At 51.9% G+C, this 26,945-nt stretch overlaps 1 protein-coding gene across 1 annotated transcript; it reads left to right on the forward strand.

Annotated features, from left to right (window-relative positions):
* The first annotated feature begins 258 nt into the window (after nt 1–258).
* On the forward strand, nt 259–19,739 carry RSPO1 (R-spondin 1). The gene is made up of 6 exons (XM_037817602.1): nt 259–417; nt 5,101–5,478; nt 15,540–15,731; nt 17,718–17,867; nt 18,124–18,312; nt 19,051–19,739. The coding sequence occupies exons 2-6, from the start codon at nt 5,385–5,387 to the stop codon at nt 19,212–19,214; spliced, it is 789 nt and encodes a 262-aa protein (XP_037673530.1). The 5' UTR covers nt 259–417; nt 5,101–5,384; the 3' UTR covers nt 19,215–19,739.
* Nucleotides 19,740–26,945: the final 7,206 nt, after the last annotated feature.

The following is a 26,945-nucleotide window of genomic DNA, read 5'->3' on the forward strand; positions in this document are numbered from 1 at the left end:
TTGCTGCGGATCCCGGGAAGGGGGGCTGGCTCCGGGGTGGGACTGGGAAGGGGGGAATTCCCTCCCTCGTGCGAGCTGAGGACTAGCCCCTCTCCGGGCTGGGAACTCTGGCGGAGCCGAGGCGCGACGGAGAGCACGAGAGTGGGGCGGAGAGCCCGGGCCCGACAGCCAGAGAAGGGCATTGAGACTCGTGTGGGGCTGAGAGCGAGGGCCGGACAGAGCCGCCCCAAAGGACCGATGCGCCGGGTGGGGCGCCGGCCCCGGAGGGCGTGAGCCTCCCGCAGATTGAGCAACTTGGGAACGGGCGGGCGGAGCGCAGGCGAGCCGGGCGCCCAGGACAGTCCTGCGGCAGGCGACTGAGCTGGCCGCGTCCTCGCCCCTCCCGGGCCTGCCCCCGCCGCGACTGGCAGCGCGGAGGTGAGTCCCCTCTTAATTGCCTCCATCCTTCTCCCTAGAACCCCCTTACCCGGGAGCTGGGGCGCCGCGGGCCCTCCCATCAGGGTTTGAGCTAGCTGGGTGCGGGGGTGGGGTGGGGTGGGGTGAGGTAGCGATATGAGATGTCCCGACTGCGCTCGGGTGAGCGGGGGCGGAAAACGGACCACAGACCCCTCCTGCTAGTTCTGCCTCCTCCGTCATCCCTGAAGCCAGCTGACAGCCCCCTCCCCGTTGCTCCCGTGGATCTCCCCAACCCCGCAACCCCCGGTGACCGTCCCTCCTCGCAACTCTGAATTCCCCAAGTCCACTGAACTCCCGGTTAGAAGCTCTTGATTCCTGGTTTCTCAACCTCGGATTTCTCCCAGTCCCACGGCCCCGGGCACTCTACGACCCCAGTCCCGCAGCCCCGGCCCGGCCCGGGTCCGACGTGGCAGGCGGCGTGCGCTGCGGCCGGGGTGCGCGGCGAGGTGGCGCGGCTCCCCGGCCCACGGGTTCGGGCGCTGCAGAAATAGTGGTATTGCTTGGTTTGGGAGAGGTGGGAGCTGCGTTCGCTCCCAGCCTAGTCTCGTGGGAGGGCAAGGGCGGATTCTGGATGCGGGCGCGTGGGGGCAGAGATCCTCCGGTAAAACCGGCCTCTCGGAACTGGGAGGGTCTCCTGGATCTTGGGGGGTGGGGGGCACCTAGAGAGGCTTCAAGTCCGCCTAACCTCCCCTGGAACCTGCTGGACCTCTCCGGAATAAGGGGAAAAGAATCTGCGCCTTTGGGGAGGTCAGGGGCGGGAGTTGAAAGAGCCTTTCTCCGCTGCCCTTGTTGTTGGGGCGGGGGGCTGCGGATTGGGGAGTGGGGGGGGGGATAGCGGCCCCAGCACCTGGCTTGGCTCTGGCGGACGTGCTAATCCCGACAGATCGCGGGCACATACTTGGTCCCGCCCCTCACCCAGCAATTCTTCTGTCTGCGCACGGGCTTGGCAGCCAAATCTCTCCAGCCTGTAGCCGATCCTGGAGACGGATAATGAGAAATGATCGGGATGGTTTACATTTGGGGTCTGTATCCGGCCGGGACAGAGTACCAATTTATCCTGACAGTGTTGCAGGCAAGAAGGTGAAAGTTATTCCACCTCTGTCCTAGGACTGAATTCCCACCCTCGGCTCCTCCCCCAGCTGCATCCCCCTGCACAGACCACCTACCACCTGTGGCTTCTCTCCTTGGTCTCCTGCCCCTGCTCTGCTTCGGTCCCCAACCCCTTCCCCACTTCCCTTGGTCGCTTCCCGAACCCGGGTGGTGCCCCACATCCTCCAACATCCTTCCCCTTCCCCTCCCCCCCTCCCAGTCACCCAGTCCTGCTTAGTAAAACCATTGGTCACTGATCAAGTCTGTATCTGGAGACCCTTAACCTCTCAGTGCCAGGTTTCCCACTATGTAAAAAGGGAATAGTTCTGCCTTGCTTCTGGAGTTTTAGGGAGGATAAATGAGGAGCGAGCACATGGCAGATGGTGCCAGGCACCTAATGAAAGTGAATCCCTCTCCCCCAACTGCTGGAAAGGTGGACAGATGCCCTTCCTTACTCCAACCGAAGCCCAAGGCCCTGAACACAGCCAGCACCCTCCATTCCTGGCTCTGGCTGTGCAGCGTGATGGACCACAATAGAGGAGCTGCCTGTGCCATAGAGCTGGAGGCCCACAGGAAAACAGTAACTAATAGAAGTGAGGCAGGCCACTTAGAAACAAGCCATCAGGTCCTCTCCCCTGTCAGCCCTAGCCCAAGTGTATGTGTGGAGGCTCTAAGGCAGGGAACTGTGGCCCTCTGGGGCTTGGTGCTAGACCTGTGCAGCACTTAAAATCAGATTTCACATAAAATTCTGAATTTTCAACTCTTCTTTTAAAAACATCAGACTGTCTGACAACATCAGGCCATGATTTCTGCCTGTCAACAATCAGGCTGAAGTTGACTCACACATGCCCCCTTTTAGCTGGGGCATTTGCCCTCCAGTTTGCCCCTTCTGCATCCAGCTTTGCAGATGTTGCTTGTACCTGCTGGTATAAATTAACCCTTAGCCCCTTTTCAGGGTTGATTCTGTGTACATATATATCTTTAAAAAGCATTTGATACTCTTCCCATCACAGAGGTGAGGAAGGCCAAAGTCAGTTGCTCTCTTGAACCTCAGATCTAGGTCCTCCTCCCCATTTCCCGGCTGAGATTGTTGCTTCCCTGGGGATTCAGATGGGAGTGGGACAGAAGGTCTTTGCTGGCAAGGGCTGGGTGAGTGTGGCCAGGGTAGTGCTTAAAGCCGAGAACTGGGGGAAGTGAGGGTGGAATTTAAGAGGAAATGGAGGGAAAGGAAGGGAGCTCACATCTTCTGAGCACTAAGCCCAATGTACCAGATGCCATGCCAGACAAGCCCGAGGGATGCAGAGAGGAACAGGAAAACTTTTCTTCCCCAAATGCCCCAGGGTAAATGATCTCACAGTGAGACACAAGTCTCACAGACCTGGAATTGGACACCAGGTTTGTCTGGCGTGGTCTTCTCCTCCAGTGATTTGTCAACTGTCAGGACTCAAGGAACCCTGATAATGTATCTGCCAGGGGTCATCAGATCTCACTTTGATAAATGCTGTATTTAAAGGTAAACCCTTTCATTTTAAGTGATTACTTTGATATCAAGGCAATCAACCAAGCAGATAAATGCAAACATGGAAATTGCATAGCACTTCTCCATATTAAGGTTAGTCTCTAGAAGATGCAGAAAACATTTAGATTGTTTTTTAGATGACCATTGGAAAGTAGGCACAAGATGAAGTCTTGCTTATGGGAAATACAGTAAATATTATTAAGTCCTTAGCATATGCCAGGCTGTTCTAAGCAGTTTTGTGCATTAACTCATTTATGCTATACAAAAACAACAACCCTCTTGCAGATAAGGGAACTCAGGCTCAGAGCAGCGAAGCACCTAACCCAAGGCAACACAGCTAGTAAGTAGTAGAGCCCAACATTTGAAGCCAAGCAGTCTGACTCTGACGTTTATGCCCTTAAACATCATGTTATACAGCAGACCTCTGAGACTATATCACTGGGGCCAAAAACCCCCGTTTGAGAAACTGAGCCAGACCTCCACACTTTGTGGATGAAGCAAGTGTGTGATGGGGGTGGGGAGGATGGGAAAGCTATGGCAGGTCAGGCAGGGAGTACTGGAGGGGAATGGAGGGGCTGGCAGCTGGCAGGGCATTTGGGGGTGGCTGGGGGCATCTCTCCTGGCTCCGACTGCAGCACCAGGTGGGATCCATCAGCCTCGTGTAAACACTTCTCACAGGCAGCTTAACCACTTGAGTGTGTCTGGCCTTCAAAGCTGGTGGGAGCAGCCGAGGAGGAGGTGCTGAACTCCCCTGTGGGATAATGATTTATCTCCCATGCAGGTGGGCTCTAATGGGGCCTGCCAGGGAGGTGAGGGGGTGGATCAGGCCCTGGGGAGCCTAGAGGGGAAAGGATTGGGACAGGGGTTGGGGGAGGCATGCCCCTACTCCAGCATTTCAGATTTCCCGTTAGGAGCCCAAACTCATCCTATCCTCAGAGCAATTCTGTGAAATAGGCATATTTATCCCCATTGTATAGATTAGGACACTGCGGTTCAGAGAGGTTAAGAGACTTGTCCAAAATCACATAGCCAGTGGATGGGAGGGCAATGCATCCCTGGCACCTACAAATATCCTGTGTTACAGACCTGAAGTCTCACCATTCTCCCTGCGTGGTGCGGGTGGGCGGGTGTGAAAGTGCGTGGGGCGATGGGTGGACAGGCCGCTTGTGAAAGTACATCGGGAGCATCAGAGAGTGAACTCAGTTAAGTGCGAACTGGGGTTTTGGCTCTGAGGATCAGATATCCAACTTCCCAGACACTTCTCATCGGGTGTTGGGGGTGGGGGGACCATCTCCCGTTGCCCCTGTCACCCCGGCCTGCAGGTCCAGAGAGAGACCTGGCTCTCACTGGGCTGGGGGATTATCCGCATTCTCTGTCTCTCTGGCCTGGGCGGGTTTCGCTACCTCTTTTATCCTCTCACAAAGGCCCGGCCTGCCAGGCCTGCTGTGTCAGAGTTTCTGTGGCCGGGGAAGCCTTACTTCCTTTTCTCCCACCAAGTCCACAGGGCCATGCAGTCTGCCAGCTTGCTGGGGGCCACTGCTCTAGCTCCAGGACAGGTGAAAGGTGCAGGGGTGTCTTAGCACTGGGAAGAGGAAGCTGAGGGGTCACTCTGGACAGGACAGAGAGCACTCTTGCTGAAGACACAGCATTTTACTGCAGCCTGAGGTCTGTCAGGTAGACTTAAAGAAGGTCTTCCAATTAGAGATGGCCCATATTGTGTAGGGGTGGGGTCCACTGGTTCCTATCATTAAGAATTTACCAGTAATTCTCAAGTTTGGTTTGAATATACACCATGTTTCAACTGCTCAGGTAGGCAGCTCTAGTCCCAGGTTAGAGGATTCTACAGACTAGGAAAGGTTGCAGATTTCTCTCTGCAGGGGTGCCAGTTGTGTAACTTGTATTGTATTATCCAGGCATTCAGTTCTCACACTCTCCTGGGGAGAGGACCACAGTGGAAGGGTAGGAGGCATAGATATGTTGGGGAGGCAGACCCCATGGTACCATAGCATTAACTCCTGTCTCTCCTCCCCCAACAGGTTGGTTTTTGGAGTAGTCCTCACTGAAGTGATGAAGAGTCCTCCCATGTGACACCCCAAGGTGCCTTTGAAGAAAGCTCTCTGGACCTCCTTATGGCTGATGGAGAACTGGGCTCCCCACGTCCTCCCTTCTGTCCCCAGCTGAGATTATGGTGGATCTGGGACACATCCCAGGCCTGGGCCTCCTGCTGCTGACCCAGCCCCGGAGGCGTTTGCCAGAGCCCTGCACTGACCACCCCTAGAGACCACCCCTCCTCCCAGGGGCCCGGAGCTGGCGAGTGACTATGCGGCTTGGGTTGTGTGTGGTGGCCCTGGTTCTGAGCTGGATGCATCTTGCCGCAGGCAGCCGGGGGCTGAAGGGGAAGAGGCAGCGGCGGAGTGAGTAATGGCTGGGGCTGAATGGCGCCAGCCTTGGGAGGGGGAGGGGGCTGCCTGGGTACCTGAGGGCCTTGGGTCGTTTTATTCTCAGTGGTGACTGTTGTAGGTTTCTACTTCAGCTTTTATGGTTTTGTGGATTACTCAGTGGATTATCCTGTCAGTGGATTCTCCAGTTCGTGGGTTAATTTGTTGAGATTACCCACTCTGTGGATTAACCCCTCTCCTGTGAGGCTCCAGTTTGTGGATTACCACCTTTGACGTAACACCAGCTTTGTGTGGTATCCGTGGAGATGTTCCCTACCCTGGCTCCTGCCCTGGCCTGGTCCGTCCCCTCCTCACTGGCGATGGGGTGCAGGGCCCTATTCTTTTGGTGATGGCTGAACTGCAGCCGTCAAGCCCTTTGGGCCTGGGATTCTGCACAGTTTGGCCGAGGGCAACAGGACTTCCCTTACTCAGATCATGGGGCAGCAACAGCACAGAAGGGAGGGCCTTGCGGCTGTCCACTCTGTGGTTTTAAAACTAGGCCCACTGAGACTCCAAGAGCTACAGGGGAGGTCAAAGGCAAATGGGCCAGGGTCTGGCCCTACCCCCCATCAAACTGGAGCAGCTTCACTTTTACTTGTTCTTGGCAATGAGCTTCCATGTGAGATGTCATTGGAAGAAAGAGTCTCACGGCTTTAAACAAAATTAAATCCTATCCTCATATAGTTGGGGAAGTTGAAGCTAAGAAAGGTGAAGAAACAGGCCAAGGACCCACAGTCAGTATTGGAACCCAGGTGTCCTAAATCCTTTGAGCCCAGTTTCCTTGAAAACCGAGCTTAATAGAGTTCAAGATTAATCTGTCCCCACCCCCTTCTCTGACCCTCACAGAATCCTGACCTAGGCTCTCCCAATAGGGGACCTTTAGCCTCTGCTTAATGTCTCCAGTGGTGGCAATTCAGAACCTCCCCAACCTGCCCATTATGTTGTAGGCTGGCCAGTGTGTGCAAGAGGACCATGCTGGGGAGTGGGGTGGGAGCCTGCACTACAGACATGAAGCTCAAGATTCCCAAGACCTCATCTTGCTGTAAAGAGATCTCACACGCACAGGCAGGAAGTTCTTCCTCAAGTCTAACTGAAATACCTCTTGCTTCTCTTTGGTGGTCTTTCCCTTCAGGCGGAGGTCTGCTGGTGACAGTGGAGAGGCAGTGGGGTCTTGTTGGGTCTCCACTGGAGCTGCCAAGGCCAGAACGCAGCCTGGGGAGAGATGCTCAGAGGATTGGCGAAGCTGAAAATCCCTGGCTTAACAATTAGAGATGGTTAGGTTTAATCAGCAACAAGGCCCTGATTTTCTCTGTTCTCTTCTGCTGCGGCCAGTATTTTGGGCTCCATGAGCCAGATGCAGTTTAATGGTTTGGAATCAGTTGCCTCCATTTCGGAGATGAGAGAGCAAGAAACTGAGAGGACCCAATCACACTCATGCAACACATACCTGTGGTCACACTTACACTCACAAATGCAGAGCCTTGCACTCATCTGAACCGGGGGTCAGAATATCTGGGGTCACTGCTGCTGCTGCTGCAGAATAAAAAAAGTACTGGCCTGGATGACAGAAAGGGCCTGTCCCAGCAAGGCCACCACTTCTTCCAATCCAGTGCAGCAATTTTGATGGGGCCACTTTGGATACAGCCACATCCAAAAGCCTCTGCAGCTTGTAAACCAGTTTGTTTGTTTTTAAATTTTTATTGTGGTGACATATACAACACAAAATTTCTCATTTTAACCACTGTCATGTGTACAATTCAGTGACATGAATTATCTCCACAGTATTGTGTTACTATTACCACCATCCATTACCAAAACTTTTAAACCACTGTTTTTATAATCAAGTGATACGAGCATCAAACATTGTTGATAGTGAGACTCAGGGGTACAGTAAAGGTCCAAAATGCAATGAAGCTCAGAGAGGGAACAGAGTATATGTGGTTAGGTGATACTTACTAAATAATAAGCACAATAATCATAATTGTATAGTTGAAAGTGTAATTGTATAGGTCTATGTTAAGACATATGATGAGATAACAGATAGATATGTTTTAAAATCTTTGTAAAATATCAAGCTCTGTATAGATCTCGGGATGCTTCTCATTGCTCTATAAATAAACAACATGTGACCCATTGTGCCCTAGAGCTTACGGGACAGTGGGGGCAGGGAGGAGGAGGACCGAGACGTTTGTATGTAGCTGTTCTGGCCTCCTCCTGACCGTGCAGCAGGGCACTGGGTGGGCTAGGGGCAGAGGTGGGCTTGCTGTGTGTGTGAACCTCAGGTCTGTAGACTCTGTCCAGCCTTCCGGCGACTGCATGTCTGCAGGGCCACCAGAAGCCACCCAGTTTAGCTCTGACACTGAGCTGTAGACAGGTTTTAACCCCAAAATGGCTGAGCTTGGGGTCTGAGTGCTGGTCTTACTGCATGGAGGTCTTTGCTCAAAGAAGTTGGGCAAAGAACTTTGCATTAGCTGTAAGTGACGAGCCCTGGTAAGGCATCCTCTGCCTTCTCCACTCATGGAGGATCCATCCCCTCCCTGAGCCCCCTCCCCACTTGCTAAGCCCCTTCCCTTCTCACTAAGCCTTCACCCCCTCGTGAACACCTTTCCCTGTCTGGATTCCCTGCCCCTCACTGAGCCCTCATTCCCTTACCATCCCTTGCACTGAGTACCCCCATCCCCTTCTGAGACCCTTCTCCTATCAGATTCCTGGGCTCCCTCACTCAGTCCTATCCTCCATGAAGCCCCCATTCCTTCACTGAGCACGGCTCCTCCAGAAACTTGGATCCTCTTTTAGTCCCTTCTTTCTGCCCCCACCCTCCATCAGGAGCCTCCAGTCACCCCTGCACTGACCAACGTTAGAATCCCTCTTCCCTTCCCGAATCTTCATTCATTCCTTGGGTCATTCAACAAATGACCATGGAGAAAGTACAGACCCTGTCCCTGGTTTCCAGACATGAATCTCGAGAAGCCCACGGTCAAGTGTGGGAAAGGGACAGTTTCCATCCGATGCAGTGAATGCTGTGACGGGAGGAAACCTGGGGGGCTGGGAGAGCCCAGAGGGGCTGACTGCTGAGTTGTATTTTTAAGGATGATCTCCTTAAGATGGTCTCCAGGCAAGGCACAAGGGGGTGGGGAGGGGAAAAGTCATTCCAGGCAAAAGCAGCAGTGCGGTTCAAAGGCAGGCAGTGGGGAGGAGGCGTGGGGGTGTTTGTTCATGAAAGGGGGTACAACTAAGGGTAGCCCTGGGGTTTTAACTGGAGCAGCTGTGCTCATCTATGTTTTATACATTGGGGGCCTTTTCTATTAAAAAGAAGTGTTCTGCGGCTAAAACCAAAAAGCCTTACAACCATCAGGATAGAATAGCAAAAGCTGCCCGGGGCTGTGAGAATGGTCTCGGGAGGGGGAAGGAGATGATGCCACAGTAGTGGGCAGAGCCCGGATGGTGAAGCCCTTGGCTTTTGCCAGGCCGAGGAGTTTGGTCCTGACCTGACGTGATCTGTGGGTGAGGAGGAGCCTCGGAGCGGTTTAATTAGGGGAGTGGCATGGTCCAGCTGCGGGCGGTGGAGGGGGAGGGGGGCTGGAGGCAGAAGGCAAACAGGCCAGTTTAAAGACTTATTTTGGCCCCGATGAGAAAACACTCAAGGTCTGAACTAAGCTCTCGTGGTGGAGTTAGAGAACCGTGGATCTTCCCCCGGGGCTGTGCCTGGGGCTTGTTGAATGTGCAGCAGACAAGCTTGGGCACCAGGAAGCTGTGGGAACAGACCATCTCCTGGGAGGGGTGTGAGGCCTCAGGGCCCTGCCTACCCCGCTGCCTCAGTCTCATCCTGGAGGCCCCAGCTCCCACCCCCAGCTCCCGCTAACTAAAGTCAGGTCTCTCTTACTGAATCCAGAGCCTCTGAGGCTAGACACCACCTCCCAAACAGGGTCATCACTCCCTGGCTCATGGCAGGTTCCTCTCCACCCCGCACTGACCCCAGTGCAGCCCTGTCTGAGCCCCCGTGCCTGTCCAATCCCACTCTGCACACGAGTGGATACTTGTTGAGCACCACCCTGAGTGAGCCTCTGCCTCACTCACCACATCCTCAATGCTACATGCCGGGGGAGCCCTGTGACCCTCTGGAGCCTCACCACTCTGCTGGGCTCCCGTTCAGAAATGACAGGCGCTGCCCTCCAAAGCTCTCTTTAATGGAAGAAAAAGATGCAGTAACCAACAATAACACACAATGAATCCATCATGTCTACCACGGTGGATTCAAGTACTGGGGGCAGTTCAACAACATGCCATCCAGACTTTTAGGGAGGTGAGATCAGGGAAGACTTCCTGGAGGAGGTGATTTTGAGTCTGAGGCTTGAAGGACTTAGTCAGACTCAGAAGGAGTGTTCCAGGCAGAAGGACCAGCTTGAGCAAAGGCACAGAGGTGTGTTGTGGTGTATCCAGAGAAATAAAAATCATTCAGTGCAAGAGGAATGGATGGGATCTGCTCATGACAGCTTTTCAGGCCGGATGAGGGAGGTAGGTCTTAAATCTCTAGGCGATAGGGGGCCTTTGATGGATTTTAGGCAGGGGTGTGACACCATCTGATCTTTTTTTATAGAAAGATCCCTGGAGGAAGTTGGGGATCTGGGAAAAGTGAGGGCACTGGGGGTGAAGGCAGAATTGGGGCTGAGGGTGGGGTGGGGTGGACTGTGAGCCAGAAGCCATTCTCCATATTCTCCATCACTGTAACATCAAGGTGAAAGGGTTTTACACAAGGGTGAAGGAGACATAGAAGTGGCAGGGGAGTCACGGAGGGCACAGTCTCACCTTCCTGGCTCCGTGGAGTGGGCTGGGATGGAGGGGAAGCAGAGCGTGCTTGGGAGCAGTGGGGTGGAGGTGGGGGGGGGGGCGGAGACAGAGCCAGGTGAAGAAGTTGGGAAGGTGGCCCCATCCCCTGTGACCCCCCCCTCACATACACACACACCGAGCCCACCCATCCTCCTCAGGCAGGCCCACAGCCTGCCAAGTCTGCCCATCCTGCACCCCTCCTCCTGCCACAAGCACAGAAGCTGGAGGAAACTTTCTAAAAAACTGTAAATCTGACCATGTTACTACCCTTCTTGGAGCCACTCTGTGGTCCCCTTTCTTGCCAATAGAATAAAGCCCTATTTTCTATTCTGTGGATTCTCTAGGACACCCAGTACCTCGGAGCCTTGCACAGGCTGCTGCTGCTACGCCTGCCTGGAGCACCCTCTTCACCTAGCCTCCTGGCTCTGGGGGTGCCTTCCCTTGCTCCATGAACCCTGGTGGGTCTTTGCTGCTCTACCGCCACATCCCCCACTCCTAGCAGTTCTGGGCACATGTTAGTTGTACGACAAATATCTAGGGAATAAATGAACCTCTGGTTTTTTTCCTTTGAATTATTATGCAGCCCCTGTCCCTCGAAACACACTATCCTCTTGGGATACTCCATTCAAGGCTGCATTCCCATTGTTGAACCCCCATCTTCCATGGCAAGCTCCCACCCTGAGCTGTTTCCTCATCCCTAACTACCCATCATTTGCCTTGCTAAACTGAGCACACCCTTGGGTTCCTATCTCCATGTACAAGTGTCCCTTTCCTTGTTAAACTTACTCCAGCCTGTAACTGCCTGCTCTTCCTTGCTGAGCCCTCTTTTCCCTTCCTGAATCCCCAAATCCCTCATGGACTCAGCACCCCTCAGTCCCCTGCCCCTGATCTCAGGCTTTGGTCTCTCCCCTAACCAAGGCCAGTCCCACCAGCTGAGCTCTGTATCTGGACCCTCCTGTCCCCTCGGGGTCTTCACTCCATCGATGTACTCAGCCTTTGAGTCTGGTCACATTCCCCACTCTCAGCTCCTCTCCTCTCTGTCTGTTCTCTGACTCTCTGCCCCTCCCCTGGGGTTATCCCCACCTCCTTCCCTTCCACTCTCTTCTCAGCCCACAGAGTTTGGTTTCCATCCCCAGCATTCTACCAAAACTGCCCTTTGCAAGGCTCCCCTAGCATCTCCCAATGGCCAGGTCTCATAGATTTGCCTCAGGGCTCACCCAGCCCTTGGCACAGCAGATCCCTTCCCTTTTGATTTGCTTACTGTCCTCTCTTTCTCTCTCGGTTACCTCCCACCTCTTTGATGATTCCATCTCCGCTTCTTTCTTGAACCCCTCTCTCTCTGCTTTACTGTTAAATGTAGGCATTGCCCTCTGCCCTGTCCTCATGCTGTGCAGCTTCTCCCGGGGATGCCCACCCACTCCCGCAGATTGAACTACCACTGGCAGCTCCCTCTGACTGATCCCCAAGTCCGCCCCTCCCCTTCCCAGCCAACTTGAATGAGTGAGCTCACTGTACGTCCTCTTTCTGCTCCCTCACCTTCCTTTAGTCAACCACTGCCATCTGCCCTCCACCCCACCACCCCAGTGATTGCCACCAACCTGTTTGTTGCGAATTCTTTATGTGATGCTCGGCAGCATTTGGCATGTTGATGCCTCCCTCCCCCGTGGAATGTTCTCTTCTCTTGGCTTCCAGGATGCAATCTGCCCTTGTGTGTCCCCTACCTGGCTGGCCGCACCTTCCTGGCCTCTTCGCTGCCCCTTCTTGTTTGTTCATCTCCTAAGTGTCTAGTTCCTCTTCTCTCACTCTCTCTGTCCACCTTCCTGGCCATCTCATGAACCCCATGGCTGCAATGACTTTTGTCATATTGAGGATTCTCTGCTTCAGTCTCTAGCCAAAATATTTCTATTGCCCTCCAGACCAAACCTGTGTTCAAAGGCCTGACAGACACTCTTCCCTGCATGTCCCACAGGAACCACAAACTCAACGTGCCTAACACCCAACTACCCATTCTCCCTGCCCCAAACCTGCTCCTCCTCCCATGGTCCCTCTCTTGGTAAAGGGACCCCTTCCCTGATACCGCATGCCATCCCTGACTTGTTGTCCTTCCTCTCCCTCACCCAATGGCCCAGTTCCTAGTCTTATTGATTCTACTGTCTGGATCCTTCCATTTTCTTGGCTACTTCTTGATGCAGCTTCATCACTTCAACCCTAAAGGGTCTCCCTGCTTCTGTTTTTGCCTCCCTATGATCCATTCTCCATGCTACAGGGTGATCTTTCTCAAATGGAATCCTGACCATGTCTCCTATTTTAACCCCCATCCCCCCTGAGATTCCTCATTGCCTTCAGGATAATGTCTGAAACTCCCTTGTACAGGTTCAAGACCCTTCCTCGCCTGGCCCTGCTCCCTTCTCCAGCTTCATCTCTGGCTGCTCACTCCACACTCCAGCCATGCTGAGTGACTATCAGATCCCCGAGCGAGCCGTGCTTTCTCTTGTAGCGTGCTTGATAGCTCCAAAGAAAAATGCAGACAAATTCAGTGTTGGTCAAATGCGAAGTGGGCCTCAGGATTCTGGCCCTTTGCAATTCTGTGCTTAACAAAGGTGATCACAAAGGAATCAATGAGTGTGGAGGTCTGCAAGGCGGTCACCTGAATCCCTCAGTTATTTAAGGGATTCATTTCAACAACGAACTAAGTAAAAACAGTATGAATGACAGAAGATTTAATATCTTTAAAGTAGAAGTGGTAAGCAAAGTCTACAATGGTTTAACTTGTGATACATTTGAATAAAGGCTCAAAGTGGAAAAACAATTCCAAGGACTCCCTCATAACTTCAATAGACCATTTAGAATATTTTTGCTCTTACAGTGACTGATACAACAAGAATGATATTAATTCTTTAATTTATTGATTAATTAAATATTAACACTGACTCTAAACAAATAGATTCTATATTTAAAAAAAAATCGGGCTAGCCATACTTCCAGTTTCCATTCCCCCTCCTATTGTCCTACCCCTGACCTCATACACTTTGTGCCTTCTGCCTGGAACACTCTGCAAGTCATTGAACCTTTCCATTTCTTCCTAAAAATGAGGATAACAATAATAGCACCTACCTCATGGGGCTGTCATAAGGATTAAATGCCTGCCACGTAATAAGTGCTCAGTGTTTAGTAGTAATCTATGGTGGTGGTGATGTTTGTTATCTCCTCCTCCCTTCTTCTGCTCCCCTTCTTAACCCTTACTCGTTCTCCTGTTTTGAAATTGGGAATCATACTTGCAGCATTTACTCCTAGCCCTCCAGAGGGGGCATTCTCGTCTCCCTTCCCCAGAGACGGAAAGGCAAGCACGCAAGGGTCAGGTTTGCTGAGGTTCACAGGCTGGGAATTAACGTCAGGTCCAGCTGACTCTGAAACCAGAGCCCTGGGTCCACTCGGCTGTGCCACCTCCTGCTGCGTCTGTTTGGATTCCCCCAAATCTCCGTCTCTGGCCCCACTTCTCCAGCTCCTCACTGTCTGGTTTCTCCTAAGTAACCACAACCACTCTCCTTCCTTATCTTCCCGTGACCTCTTTCCGAGACTGGCCCCATCATTCCCGCATCCCCTAGATCAGAAACCTGGGAATCACCGCAGAATCTACCCTCTTCCCCTCCACCTATTGGTCTCCATGCTACTGATTGTATTCCCTAAATGTCTCTCAAATCTGTCTTTTTCTCTCTCTCCCCTGAACAGAACATTGTTTAAGTCTTCCTCACCTTTCTCACCTGGATGATCATGTCAGCTTCCCCCTACTTGATCCTCTGTCTCTGGTCCCCACCCTGGCTACCAGAAGGATCTTTCCAATAAGTAAATCTGACCAGGTCTTGCCACTGCTTAAAACCTTCCAATGGCTCCCTGCTGTCTAAACAGCTCTGAGGAACACAGGTCCTGAGGAAAACTCTGTAAAACAAGGATTCTGTGACCAAAATGTTCATTTAGGAACTGCAGCTCACTGTCTCCCTCTTAGAGACTCACTCTGCACAGAAGCATAATAAAAGCTGGGAGGAGCCCTGCAGTAAAGAATCTTCTAGATTTGTCTGATGCAGCGGTTCCTGGTCTTACTTGATGCAGTACCCCTTTTCGCCACATCTTCCTGCTAACATTTGGGGGAATTGTGTTCCAAGGAACACTCCTTGGGAAATGCTGCCTGGCAGGATCAAGTCCAGTTCCTTAGCATGACATAAAAGGGCTTTTAAGATGGGACACCTCTTCCACTACTCCCCTCCCATCCCAACTCCACCTCACCTGTCACCCCAACTTTGTGCTGTTTGATGCCTCCATGGTCCTGCTCCTTAGAGTGCCCTTATCTGCACTTCTTAACTGACAAGTCTCTACTAATCTTCAAGAGGGGACTCAAATGGCACCTCCTTTGGGAAACCTTTCCCCCTCTTCTTTATGGGTCCACTATTGCTTCGCCACATGGCTGTCCACATTTACCTGTTTGTGGGTCTATCTGCTCCACTGGAAGATCTGTTTCCCTAGAGGGGGGCAGGGCTTATTTGCCTCCACATCCCCAGCACTCACACTGTGCCCCACACCTGAGAACAAGTAAACAAGGGGATAAGGTCACAGGTCTGAGGCTCGTGCTAGACTTGGAGATCCCACTGCCCCAAAGGATGGTTTCAAGCCAGGGTTTCTTAACTGTGGCATCATAGACATTTTGGACCAGGTAATTCCTTGTTGTGGGGGACTGTCCTGTGCCCTGTAGGATGTTTAGCACCATGCCTGGTCTGTACCCAGTCAGGATAATAAAAAGTGCCTGTAGACATTGTCAAATGTATCCTAGGGGCCAAAATCACCCCAGTTGAGAACCACTGGTCTAGACATAGGTTATTCCAGTGATCTTCCTGTTTCTGTGCAGGTGCAGCCTCAGCTGCTTCCCTGGGGGTGTTGGACAAGCCTGGAGGGTGAGCTTGTATTACACCTGGAGCTAGGGAGGCATGTGGGATTGATGGAAGCTCTTGTTCCAAGCATCTGTGCTAGTTCCCTTGAGAGAGGATACTGGGAAGGTTTATAAAGCAGCCTTGCAGAGAGCTGCTGGCCTGGCCTGTGCTCTCTGAGAAGGCCAGTACTATAGAGTGAAACTCTAATCGACTCCCTTCCCATCTTCATGGGAGCCTGGGAAAGACGGGGGTCTGTCCTGTGGCCATCTCACCCTTGCTCCACCCCTGCAGTCAGTGCGGAGGGGAGCCAGGCCTGCGCCAAAGGCTGTGAGCTCTGCTCAGAGGTCAACGGCTGCCTCAAGTGCTCGCCCAAGCTGTTTATCCTGCTGGAGAGGAACGACATCCGCCAGGTGGGCGTCTGCTTGCCATCCTGCCCGCCTGGATACTTCGATGCCCGCAACCCCGACATGAACAAGTGTATCAGTGAGTGTGGGCAGGGCTGGAGAGGGGCACAGAGGCTCTGGACACCGCGGGAGGGTGCTGTGAACTGTTGGTGCCAGTGGGAGAGGTCGAGGGGGCTGAGGAGGGATGAGGTTCCCTGTGTCACAGTCCCCTGAGCTCCTGATTCAAGAATCCAGCTGCTGACCAGACATCTCCCCAGGTATCCCACCCACACTAAAGACTCAGTGGGTCCACGCCAGAACCCCCAGCTCCTCCTTCCAAACCTGCCCGCACCTCTATCCCCTGTATTCTCAGTGATCCCAACCTGTCACCCAAGCAACACTCTCATCCATCTGATAACCCAATCCTATCTATTCCATCACCTTTCTATTTTGCTGCCACTGTGAGACGCAGGCTCCATCACCTCTCTCCCAAGCCATTGCAATAGCTGTTCATTTGGCCTGCACCCCCCATCTCATTCACTTCACCTGCCCTCCACATTGCAGCCAGAAGGATGCTTCTGAGGCACACAACCGATCCCATCACATCTCTGCTTAAAAACCACTGCCAGCTCCACACTGACCGCAGGGAAAATTCAAGTCCCTGCTCAGTCTGATCCCTGCCTGCTCTTCCACGCTCTTTCCCCCCTTGGACTTCTCACTTGGCTCCCACTCTCCCATACCAGTGACAGTTCCTCACATAAGGAAGGGGTTGTCATATCTCCATCCCCATCTCTGTGGCCATGGCTGCAACAAGCTGGGGGACACGCAGCAAACACGCTCCAGGGAGCAGTGTCAACACCTCCTCCCATGTGGCCAGTGCCTTGGAGCTTAGAACACTTTTCCATATCTAATATCATTTGAGCCTCACAACAGGACAAAAGTCATGATATCCTTTTTGTAGCTGATGACATCGAGGCTGATAACATCATTTCCCCAGATGACTGGCCCAAGATCAGCGGGCTTGGGTTCTAATCTCAATGCTGCTACTTACTCATTGTGTGATCTTGGGTATAACTCAAGCTCTCAAAGCCTCATCTTTAGAATGGAAGGACTAGTTTTTACTCCGTGGGATTGTTGTGAGATGTGTACATAAAGCCTGAGTGTCTGGCACACAATTGATGGTAACTGCTATTGTTCTTATTTTGCCTGCAACCAAACCCAGGAATCAGAGCTTCAGGGAGAGAGGAGGGAGAGAGCTGAGGCTGTGATAAGGCCACAGAGGCACAGAGGAGGATGGGGCGGGGATGGAGAGCTTGCAAAGATGGTGGCAGTACCCTGGGGCTGCCCTCTTGGACCCTTGGGTATTTGGGTTTAGGGAGTTCCTGGCTGTGCCAGCTCCTGGGAAACTGGCAGTCTGGGCTTCAGGTGCCAGAGGCAGGGAGGAAGTCAGCTCTGCTCACAATCTGGGAAGGGAGAGATTGTGAAAGACCCTGCCTGTTTCCAGCCAAGCCTAGCACAACCCAGGAGGCCAACGAGGTGGGTTCCTGGAACTTAGCCTTGCAAAACGGAGAGGAATTTGCCCAGGGATTGCTCCCCCTCCTTCAAGCAGATTCTTTCTGCCCCTGGCAGGAGGAGAACCAGGATTTGGGATATTGTAGATAACCCGTGATGGAGGACGAGAAGACCCACAGCCACTCGCAGGGGGTCATGGCTTCCCTCGGTTCCCCTCTGATTAGGGTAGCCCCTCTGGGATGCCAAGAGATGCTGTGACACTCCTCTCCCATCCCTGCCAATCCCAGAGGCCCTGCCGTTGCCCTCTGGAACCGGCTCTCTGTGGGCCCTCCCCTTGGGTCCCAGGGCCTGGGAGTGGGTTTGGGTTAGGGTTGGCTGACCGTGGCAGAGGTCTCAGCCTGCCCCGTCCTTCCTTTCCCTCCCCTCCCAAGATTCCTCTGCAGACGTTGCAGCTCTCGGCCACGATCCTGCCCCCAGTGTGGGTGGGTACAGAGGGGTGGGTGTTGGGATGGGGATGAGGGGAAATGTCCCTTCCAGGCTGAACTAGAGGCCCCCAATCTGGTCTTCTCCTCAGAATGCAAGATTGAGCACTGCGAGGCCTGCTTCAGCCACAACTTTTGCACCAAGTGTAAGGAGAGCTTGTACTTGCACAAGGGCCGCTGCTACCCAGCCTGTCCCGAGGGCTCTGCAGCTGCCAACGGCACCATGGAGTGCAGCAGTCCTGGTAAGCTGGGGTGGGCGCTGCGGGCAGAGGGGCCAGGACCCGGGGACGATGGGTGGGCAGGGGCTCTGGCTGGGAGTGCCTGGGCTGGGGCACTGTGCAGACCACCTTCTAGCTTTCACCTTCAGGAATTTCCTGCCCTCTTGACTGAAGATGCCTCTGGCCTGAGGTCCAGGCAGAGAGCAGGTGGGGAGGCTCGCCTGGAGTATGCCGGGGCCCCATGTCCCTCCTTCTCTTCCTTTTCCCTCCCTCCTGCCAGCACAATGTGAAATGAGCGAGTGGTCCCCATGGGGGCCGTGCTCCAAGAAGAAGAAGCTCTGTGGTTTCCGGAGGGGCTCCGAGGGGCGCACACGGAGGGTGCTCCATGCCCCTGCAGGGGACCCTGCCGCCTGTTCCGAAATCAGGGAGACACGCAGGTGCACAGTGCCGAGGACGCCGTGTCCTGAGGGTGAGTGGCCGGCAACCTCCCAGGGGTGGGGATCAGGCAGCAGCCATGGGAGTGACCCCTCTGCCTCCTGCCCGTTGCCCAGGAGAGGGCCTCAGAACACATGGGGAGCCCCTAACTCAGGACCCCATGCTGTTGGAGCTGTGTGCCATGTCCCAGCAGGGTGCAATGCCCCGGAACTCTGCCTGGTGGGGTCGGAAGCTTCTGGGTCGCTATCTCTCCAGTTTCCCCGTTTCTTCTGAGTCAGCAGATGGGGGAGGTAGAAGGGCCCTTGGAAGTCTGTTGGGGTGGGGGTGGGGGCACCAAGAGCTGGCGAGGTGTAGGGATTTGACCAAGGTCACAGAGCCTGCAGCTGGCAAGGAGGCGGCTGCTGCTCACTGCCTGAGGTGGAGGTGGTGGGTGGGAGGTGGGAGAATGGGGGGTTGTCCTGCCTTTCCTGAGAGCTACGCTGAACACCTGGAAAGTGCTGTTGGCCTATCGCGACCAACATGAGGAAGAAGAGTGGAAGATGGAAAGTCTCTTGGGACACCCACCCAGTACCCATGTCGCAGGGTCCTCTGAGGTGGCTGCAGGTCAGAGGAGCCCTTGACTCCATGACTGTCAAAGGCAGCACCTCCAGGCCACCTCCCTGCTCCCCCTGCCCAGCTTCCCCACCCTTCCCCCCCTGGGTCCCTTGGCCATGCCCAGGGCCTCCCTGCTTGTGGCAGGACACCCTTTGTTGACTTCCTGTTGGGGTTGCAGGGCAGAAGAGAAGGAAGGGAGGCCAGGGCCAGCGGGAGCACGCCAACAGGAACCTGAGCAGGAAGGAGAGCAAGGAGGCGGGTGCTGGCTCTCGGAGACGCAAGGGGCAGCAACAGCAGCACCAAGTGACAGTGGGGCCCGTCACATCTGCGGGGCCCACCTAGGGACAATGCTCGTGCAGAAAGAGTCCAGCGCTGTGGTGTGATGAACGCTTTACTGACCTGGAGCATCTGGGGCAACGTGCACACACACACCATCCACACACACATGCACACACCTAGTTACGCAGACACGCAAACCCCATGCCCAAGAGTGTGACTGTTCATACATGCACACGTGTGCGCACACACACACACACACACACACACACACACCGAGACCGCCGGGAGAAACTTCCATCCCTCGGACATCACCGTGTGGAAAAGTGAGGGAGGTGGAAGGGTCAGCTCTGCTCCGGCAGCGGGCCCAGCAGCACGCACTTGGTTTAAGACGCTTCCAGTGGACCTGTCAGAGAAAACATTTCTCAGCATCCAGGACGAAACGTGGCAGAGTGGGAGCCTTCTGGAGGAGCTGATGGGGTCCGCTGGGTGTGGCAGGCTGGAGCCAAAGTTTGAGGACTGCTGGGGACAGAGGGGAAGATGCCTTCTTCCCACCCTGCTGAGTGTTTCCAGCTGTGTGACTTTATCATTGGAGAGTATGTTACACATCCATGGTACCTGACTCTGAAAACTGCTTAAAGATTTATTTCAAATTTCAAAAAAAAAAAAAAAAAAAGATATCCTCCATAGATACCATGTTCCTTTTCAGGGGGCAGAGATTGGTGGGGCATGAATGGGAGCAAGAAGAGACAGAGCTGAATTGCAAGAGAACCCTAGACGGAGGGCCCAGAGCAGGAAGAAATCTTTGGGGATGCTCTGAGAGTGGGAACCAGGTTCTCTATAGTCTTATTACTCGAGTGTGGTCTGTGGACCAGCAGTGACGTCTTCACCAGGGAGTTTGTTAGAAATGCGAACCTCAGGTCCCATCCCAAACCTAATCAACCAGAGTCTGCATTTTAAACAAGATTCCCAGGTGACTGGCATACACATTAAAGTTTGAGAAGCTCTGATTACCTCTAAGGAGGGAACATGAGTGCCTTGCCCAGCTTGCAGAAGGAGGGCGACTGGTCAGCTGCAAAAGAGGACTTTCTGTCTGGAAGAATCTCAAGGGCTACAGAGGCACTCCTGGGGGGCCTCTGGCTCTCGGAGATGGTTGGGAACAGTCCTCCCCAAAGGCAGTGCACTGGATGGGTTGACCTCTATGGCATTCTGAAGTGTGCAGGGGCAGCCTTTGCTAACAGGCTCTGGACCATGCATTTGGTTTCCATATGGGCCATGCTCTCGCAGCACTTAGAAGTTGGTGGGGGAGATAGGTGTGAATCAAGTAATCACACAAGTGACTGTATAATTACAAATGGAGGGAGCGAAGGGCAGGCAATCACTGGCACGTGTGTGTAGCTATGAAACTGAATACAAGCAAATAAAAATAAAAGACTATCTCAGGGAAACTTCTCAGATGAGCTGATATTTGAGCCAAGCTCTGAAGGATGAGTGGGAGTTAAGACAAAGAGAGAAGGAATGGGCATTCCAGGTCAGTGCTGTCCAATAGAAATATAAAGCAAGCTATATACATAATTTAAAATCTTCTAGTAGCCACATTTAGAAGAATAAAAAGAAACAGGTGAAGTTCATTTTAATCATATGTTTTATTTAACCAAATATATGCAAAATATTCTCTTTTCAACATGTACTCAATATGAAAATCATTATGAACTCTTATATTGTTTTTCCAAACCAAATCTTCAACATTCTATGTGTATTTTTACACTTATAGCATATCTTGATTCAGACACTAAATTTTCCACCAGAAATACTTGGATCTATATTTAGATTTCATAAAAATTAGAGTAGAAAAAGTAGATTCACATATCTAAGTTGTTCCAAGCATACTTAACAGTTTTCCAACAATAAATTGAATATCGAGTTTTTAAATTTTAAATTTAGTTAATTAAATTAAATGATATTAACAAGTCAGTTCTTCAGTTGCACTAACCACATTTCAAGAGCTCAATAGCCACATGTGGCCAATGGATAGTGATTTGGACAATGAGTGCATGTGTGTATAGTGGAAGCAGCACATACAAATGTCCTGTGGCAGAAATGAACCTGGTATATGAGTATATCTGAAAGGCCCAAAGGGTAAGTGAAGTGAGATGATCCCAGAAAGGTCTCCTGGAATTGGGTCTTTATTCTCAGAGCCAAGGGAGGCTGCTGAAGGGTTTTATGCAGTGAGCCAACATGATCGGATTTGCATTTTGCAAAAATCACATTGGCTGTGGTGTGGAAAGCAGCTTGGAGGGAGGCTGATTAGGAGGCCGTTGCCATCATCCAGGTGAGAAGTGATGGAGGCTTGAACTAGGATAGTGGCAGTGGGAATGGAGAGAAATGGGCCAAGTCATTTGGGGATAAAGTTCACAGAGTTTGGTGAGAACCAGATATGGCAGATGGAAGTGAGGGACAGAGAGGTGTGTCAAGGCTGACATCCCAATTTCTGGCTCAAACAACCAGACAGATGCTGCTGCTACTGTTTTCTGAGGTGGGGAAGCCATGAAGAAGACCAGTTTGGGAGGAGATGGCAGAACATAGATTTGGTTTTGATCACGTTGAGTTTGAGGTGCCTGGTGAAGATGGTGAGTAGATGTTGTATAGACACAAATTTGAATCCAGAGTGCTTAGGGGACGTCTGGGCTGGAATAGAAATTGATGTAGACAAGATAATTGAGGCGTGGGTTTGGGAGAGATCAACTAAAAAGTGAGTACTGGGTGAAGGGAGGGCTCAGGCCCCAGCTCTGAGGCCCTCCAAATATAAATAGAGGATGAGATGGTGAAGGAGTCAGAGAAGGGGCAGGCAGAGAGGTAAGAAGAGAACCAGGGGAATTTGATATCCCAGATGCCAGCAAGGAGAAGGAGAGATCAAGAGGATCAATACCTGCCAAGACATCAAATAAAATAAGGACTGGAAAATTACCATTGGATTTAGCAAATGTGCACCTATAGTAACCTTAGCAAGAGCTGTTTTGGGAAAGCAGTGGGGGCAGAAATAAGTTCAGACAAGCCCTTCAAGAAGTTTGACTGTGAAAAGGAGAGAATCAGGACAGGGGTTAGAAAGAGATGTAGGGTCAAATATATATATATATTTTTTTTAGATGGCAAGGACTTGAACATGGTTAAAACCTGATGGGAAGGGTCCAATTAAGTGAAAGAGATTGACTACCCAAGAAAGAGAAGGGGAAATCAGTAGTGGAAGGTTCTCAAGAAGATGGCAGGGGCACAGGGGAAATGATGTCCCAGATACAGGTTAGAGGAAGCAAGGAGAGGATGGTGCAGGTGTGGGAAAGCTGAGAGGTCTGGAAGGTGAGAGATCTCATCTGTGCACCTGCCAGCCTCTCTCTTAGCCCCTCACCTTGTCCTTCTCCCTGACTCTGATTCTTCATCATTCTCTCTGTCTCTGGGTTTGGTCTCTCTGTCTTTGCCTCTCTCTGTTTCCCTAACTCTGTTCTCTTCTCTGTCTCTCTTTTTGTCACCCTGTCTTTCTCCATTGCCACCTCAGCCTCTGACTCTATTTGTGTTGCCATTGTCTTTGTTCTTCTCTCTTCCTGGGTACCAGTCCTCAGTCTCTGCATGTCTTGACCATCTTTGGCTGTGATTTACCCCAATTTTCCAGATCCTTAGGCCCTGGCTACTCTAAGCATGGCTGCAGACTAGCAACTGTGGCATCATCTGGGAACTTGTTAAAAATGCAGAATCTCGGGCCTCATCCCAAACCTAATGAGTCTAACTCTGCCTTGTAATGAGATTCCCGGGCAATTTGTATGCATAGCAAAAGTTTGAGAAGTACTGCCTCTTTCCTCTAAAACAATAACATCAACAACGAAAATCCACACTATTAGCAACAAAAAAGAAGGAGCTGGAATCTCCTGTATCTCTTGTATCTCCTTGCTGATGTTCTGAGGCCTCCGGCTTCTCTGCATCACCCCCGTGAGCCTTCCAAGCCCTTGAAGCTCTAGGCAGCTAAATAAAGGAACACAATATCGGCTTCAGGGTGTCCTGAGTCCTCTGATGTTGGATACCTCAGACTTCAGCTTTCCCATCAACAACAGTATGGGTGGGAAAGTATTCTCCCTGAAACTGGTACTCGGTTGCTTCCAGGGGAGATCCCAGGGCATCCTTGAAAACAGCCCACCTAGACCTTCTCCTGTCTGTCTCCCTTTGTCCCTTCAAGCCTAAGAATGTTTTTGAGCTTAGGAGTGGTGGGCAGATTTCAAGATGGGGGGCAGTGACCTGCTCCCAGTGCTAGGAGCATCCCCCTGAAGGCAGCCTACAGCTGGTCCAGAAACACCACCTGGTGCTTTTCAGAATGAGCGAGCGCTGGAGGGAGGGAATCCACATCAAGATTCCTAACCCTACTCCCAGGTTAGGCAACAACAGCGTATGATTTGTATGTGGCTGTTATCTGTCCACATTGTTATTTAGAAAATGTCAGCTTTTTCCTCTACAGGGTCAAAAACTTGCCCAGACCAACACATTTCTGGCCACCTTGCCCAGTTCCTGCTCTGGTATGTTTCAGACCAAGTCTCCAGAGAATGGATTTGTTTTCCATTTCAATATTTTGGGTGATAGGGTTGTATTTTCTGGATTTGTTTTTTTAAGTGGTTTTTTTTTTTCCTGGTTTGTTTGGGTTTGGTTTGGTTTAAGAGGCCTGAGAGGGAATTTAGGAAAAAGGTCAGTTTCCTGGGCCCTGACATGTGTTTCTGACATGGGGCCAGGAACCTGGGTGCTGGCTTTTTTGCCCCTGACCCCTCCAGCTGCAGTCCAGACCAGATTTAAATGGACAACAGGTGGGAACCCTGATGAAAGGTGGTAAGATAGAGGAAAAACAACCGGAGAGAACAGTTTTCATCTGCAAGTTAAATTGATTCATTGCAACGGGCTGGCTAGGAAAGTGAGCCAGAACAAAAGCCCAGTTATAGAAGAGTAGAAAAGATCGGAAGATTAGATGCCTCGGGGGTTGCTGAGACTCGAGCATACCAGGGTTGGGTGCACCTGCTTTGATGTGACCTACCTGCTGGCTCTCCCAAGGGAAAGAGCGAATACAAAGTGGAGAATAAACAGGGCTTGGCTAGAAACTTGGTTGAGGCTCCTTCTGCACCAAGAGAGTTCTGCACCAAAGAGACCTTTGGGTGAGCAGGCACCGATGGGGATGGTGGGAGAGCTGCCTTTCTCTGGCACTCTCCATACTACCAGATAGGTATTAAGGAGGATAAGAGACCCAGGCCAGGTCTGGAGAAGGTGGCTTGGGTTCTGCCCTAGAGCTTTCCAGAAGTTAAGTAGGAAATTGTGAAACAGGGTTACATTTTGAAAGAGAAAGTATGTGAAAAATGGTTCCTCCCTTGCCTGTTGGCCCTCCCGGAGCTTGGTGCAGGGAGGTGGGTTAGATGGATTCCTGGCTGGACTCGATCTGGGGTGGGAAAGAGGGCAGAGCTAAGCCTCCACAGCCCCTCAGGCCAGGCACGGCCGCTGCTAGCCTTTGATTATTGATTATTGTTATTGGGATGCACTTTGTCCATCTGTTGAGCATCAGCCTGGCTATGGAGAAGGCCAGCTCCTTCCTCTGGCAGAGTTTTCGTCTCCTGAAAGGACTTTCTGAGGGCTCCCTCTGCAACTCAATATGTACCATGGGCTGCTGATTAAATACTTGGAATGTCTTCAGGTCGAGCTAGGCCTGTCCATAAATGGGAGGCGTCTTGGCAGTTCCAAGGCCCCTGGCACCCAGTCTGGCATTGGCCTGGCTGTCTTCTTCAAGGAGCTAGGGTGGGCCTCCCGCCAGCATGCTTCCCTGGGAAACATCAAAGTGAGTTAAAGTCAACAATGAGTTCATCTCCAAAAGGAATAAGCCGGCAGCCTTCAGGGCAGGGGAACAGGAGGAGGGGGAAACAGGGATTTGGGGCAGGGGAGGGGGTTAGGGGATACTGGAACAGTGAGACTAGATCCAAGCCTGTCAAGTGAGCTGGCAGCTCAAGGAACAAATAGAGATACTTTCCCAGGCCAACCCTAGTAGTCTTACTTGGCAAAGGTGGTGACAGTGAGGGTGTCAAAATCCCAGGAGCCATGGGAAATGTCCTCTCAGGGCTTGAGAGCTGGAGCAAGACAATGAAATGGAAAGAGGCTGGGGCAGTTGGGTTGCAGGGTTGGTGTGAGCTCTGGCTCTGCTGGCCCAAGGCACACTAGGATGGCTAGTTGGGCAGTTGAACGCTACTGTCTCATCCTACTGTCTCATCATCATCAAAGGGGGAGAGCTCAGAATCAAGGCCACATGAAGAGCAGGCTCATAATTACAGAACCTAGCATTTTAATTTGTACATCTGCCCCATTCGATTTCTCTCTGAGGGCTTTCCGTTTGGATAATGGTTCCCGATTTGAGCCAGCGTTTAGGTTCTGTGCTCTTCACTGCCAGAGCAGAAGGAAACCACAGAGGGCATTGGACTGCCCTTGACTCACAGTGGAACTCGGGAGACCAGGGCAGAGCAAATCCAAAGGGAGAAGTCCCAGGGACTGGCCTGAAGCCGGAGCCACCTCTCCGTGGGCACCGGAGTGGAATCACAGCCTCACCGGCCACTTCGAGGGCTGGACTCAGAGTGGAGGGACAAGAGCAGCAGCTCCCCATGGTGGACAAAAGCCCCTGATAACGGGCCAGCAGCTGCTTTTGCTGGATTGAGATACACATAACCCATTTGGCTCAGACTTCGGATACGCCCCAGGGGCTCAGAGACTCTGGTAACAAGTGCCTTGAATATATACTTGGCCTGTCTCCCAAGGGCAGGACCATTGCTGATAGCCTGCGCTTGATTTCTCACATGCCCTCACATTCATACCCACAAGGCATTTTATTGTGTGAAGTATTTGCCTACCGCACATATTTATAATTCTTTTCCTGCCACCAAACTAACAAAATGTCCACAGATATTGTATCTCAATCTCTCACAAACATTCCCATGGTTTACTCTTCTCCTGTTTCCTTCCCCTCCTTTTTTTTTTTTTTTTTTTTCTCTCCCCCTTCCCAAACCTGCTTCACCCTTCTGGTCCCTTCTGATTCCTTTCCATGTTGGCGCGCTTGAGTATTTCTGCTCTTCCAGAGAGCTGTTACCACTCCATCCCTCCCATCGCCATCCTTTGTCTTCCTCTTTCTGCTTTCCTTTTGATACGTAGCCTCAGGTCTTCACAGCCGTGGCTTGCCCAGTCCATATTTCCCCTGTATATTTGTCCAGTTGCTTTTGTCTTTGTTTTCACAGGATAGATGTTTGTTGAATGAAAAAAAAAATGAAAGAATGAATGACAAGGTCCTGCTTGAATGGATTTATTCTCATATTGTCCCGGAGATCAGAATTATTGGTAGTGCTTATTGCATTGCTTTTACCTTCTGAGAGAAAAAAGGGGTTCAGCACCAAATTTCCTTGGGGCACTGGGGCAAAAGCATCCTGACCTTCATCTTTTTGTCATCTGACCACAACTGGTTGTGACAGTCTAACTTTCCAGGGTCATATCCTGCCATCCCCACCCCCCACCCCATCTACTCTTCTTCTCAGAACTATTCACTGGTGCCCAATACAAGTGACTTTCAAATTTCACTGCCTTTGGCCATGCTGAACCCTCTCCTTAAAATGTTCTTTCCCATCGGTACAACTTCAATTCACAGTTCGCACCCAGATCAAATTGCTCTTCCTCTATGAAGGAACTCTCCTCACGGGTAGTTGCCCACCCCCTGTGTTTTTATGGACTGTCCAGACATCTTTATTACAT

This window comes from Choloepus didactylus, chromosome 2, assembly GCF_015220235.1.
Source record: "Choloepus didactylus isolate mChoDid1 chromosome 2, mChoDid1.pri, whole genome shotgun sequence".
Taxonomy (NCBI): Eukaryota; Metazoa; Chordata; class Mammalia; order Pilosa; family Megalonychidae; genus Choloepus; species Choloepus didactylus.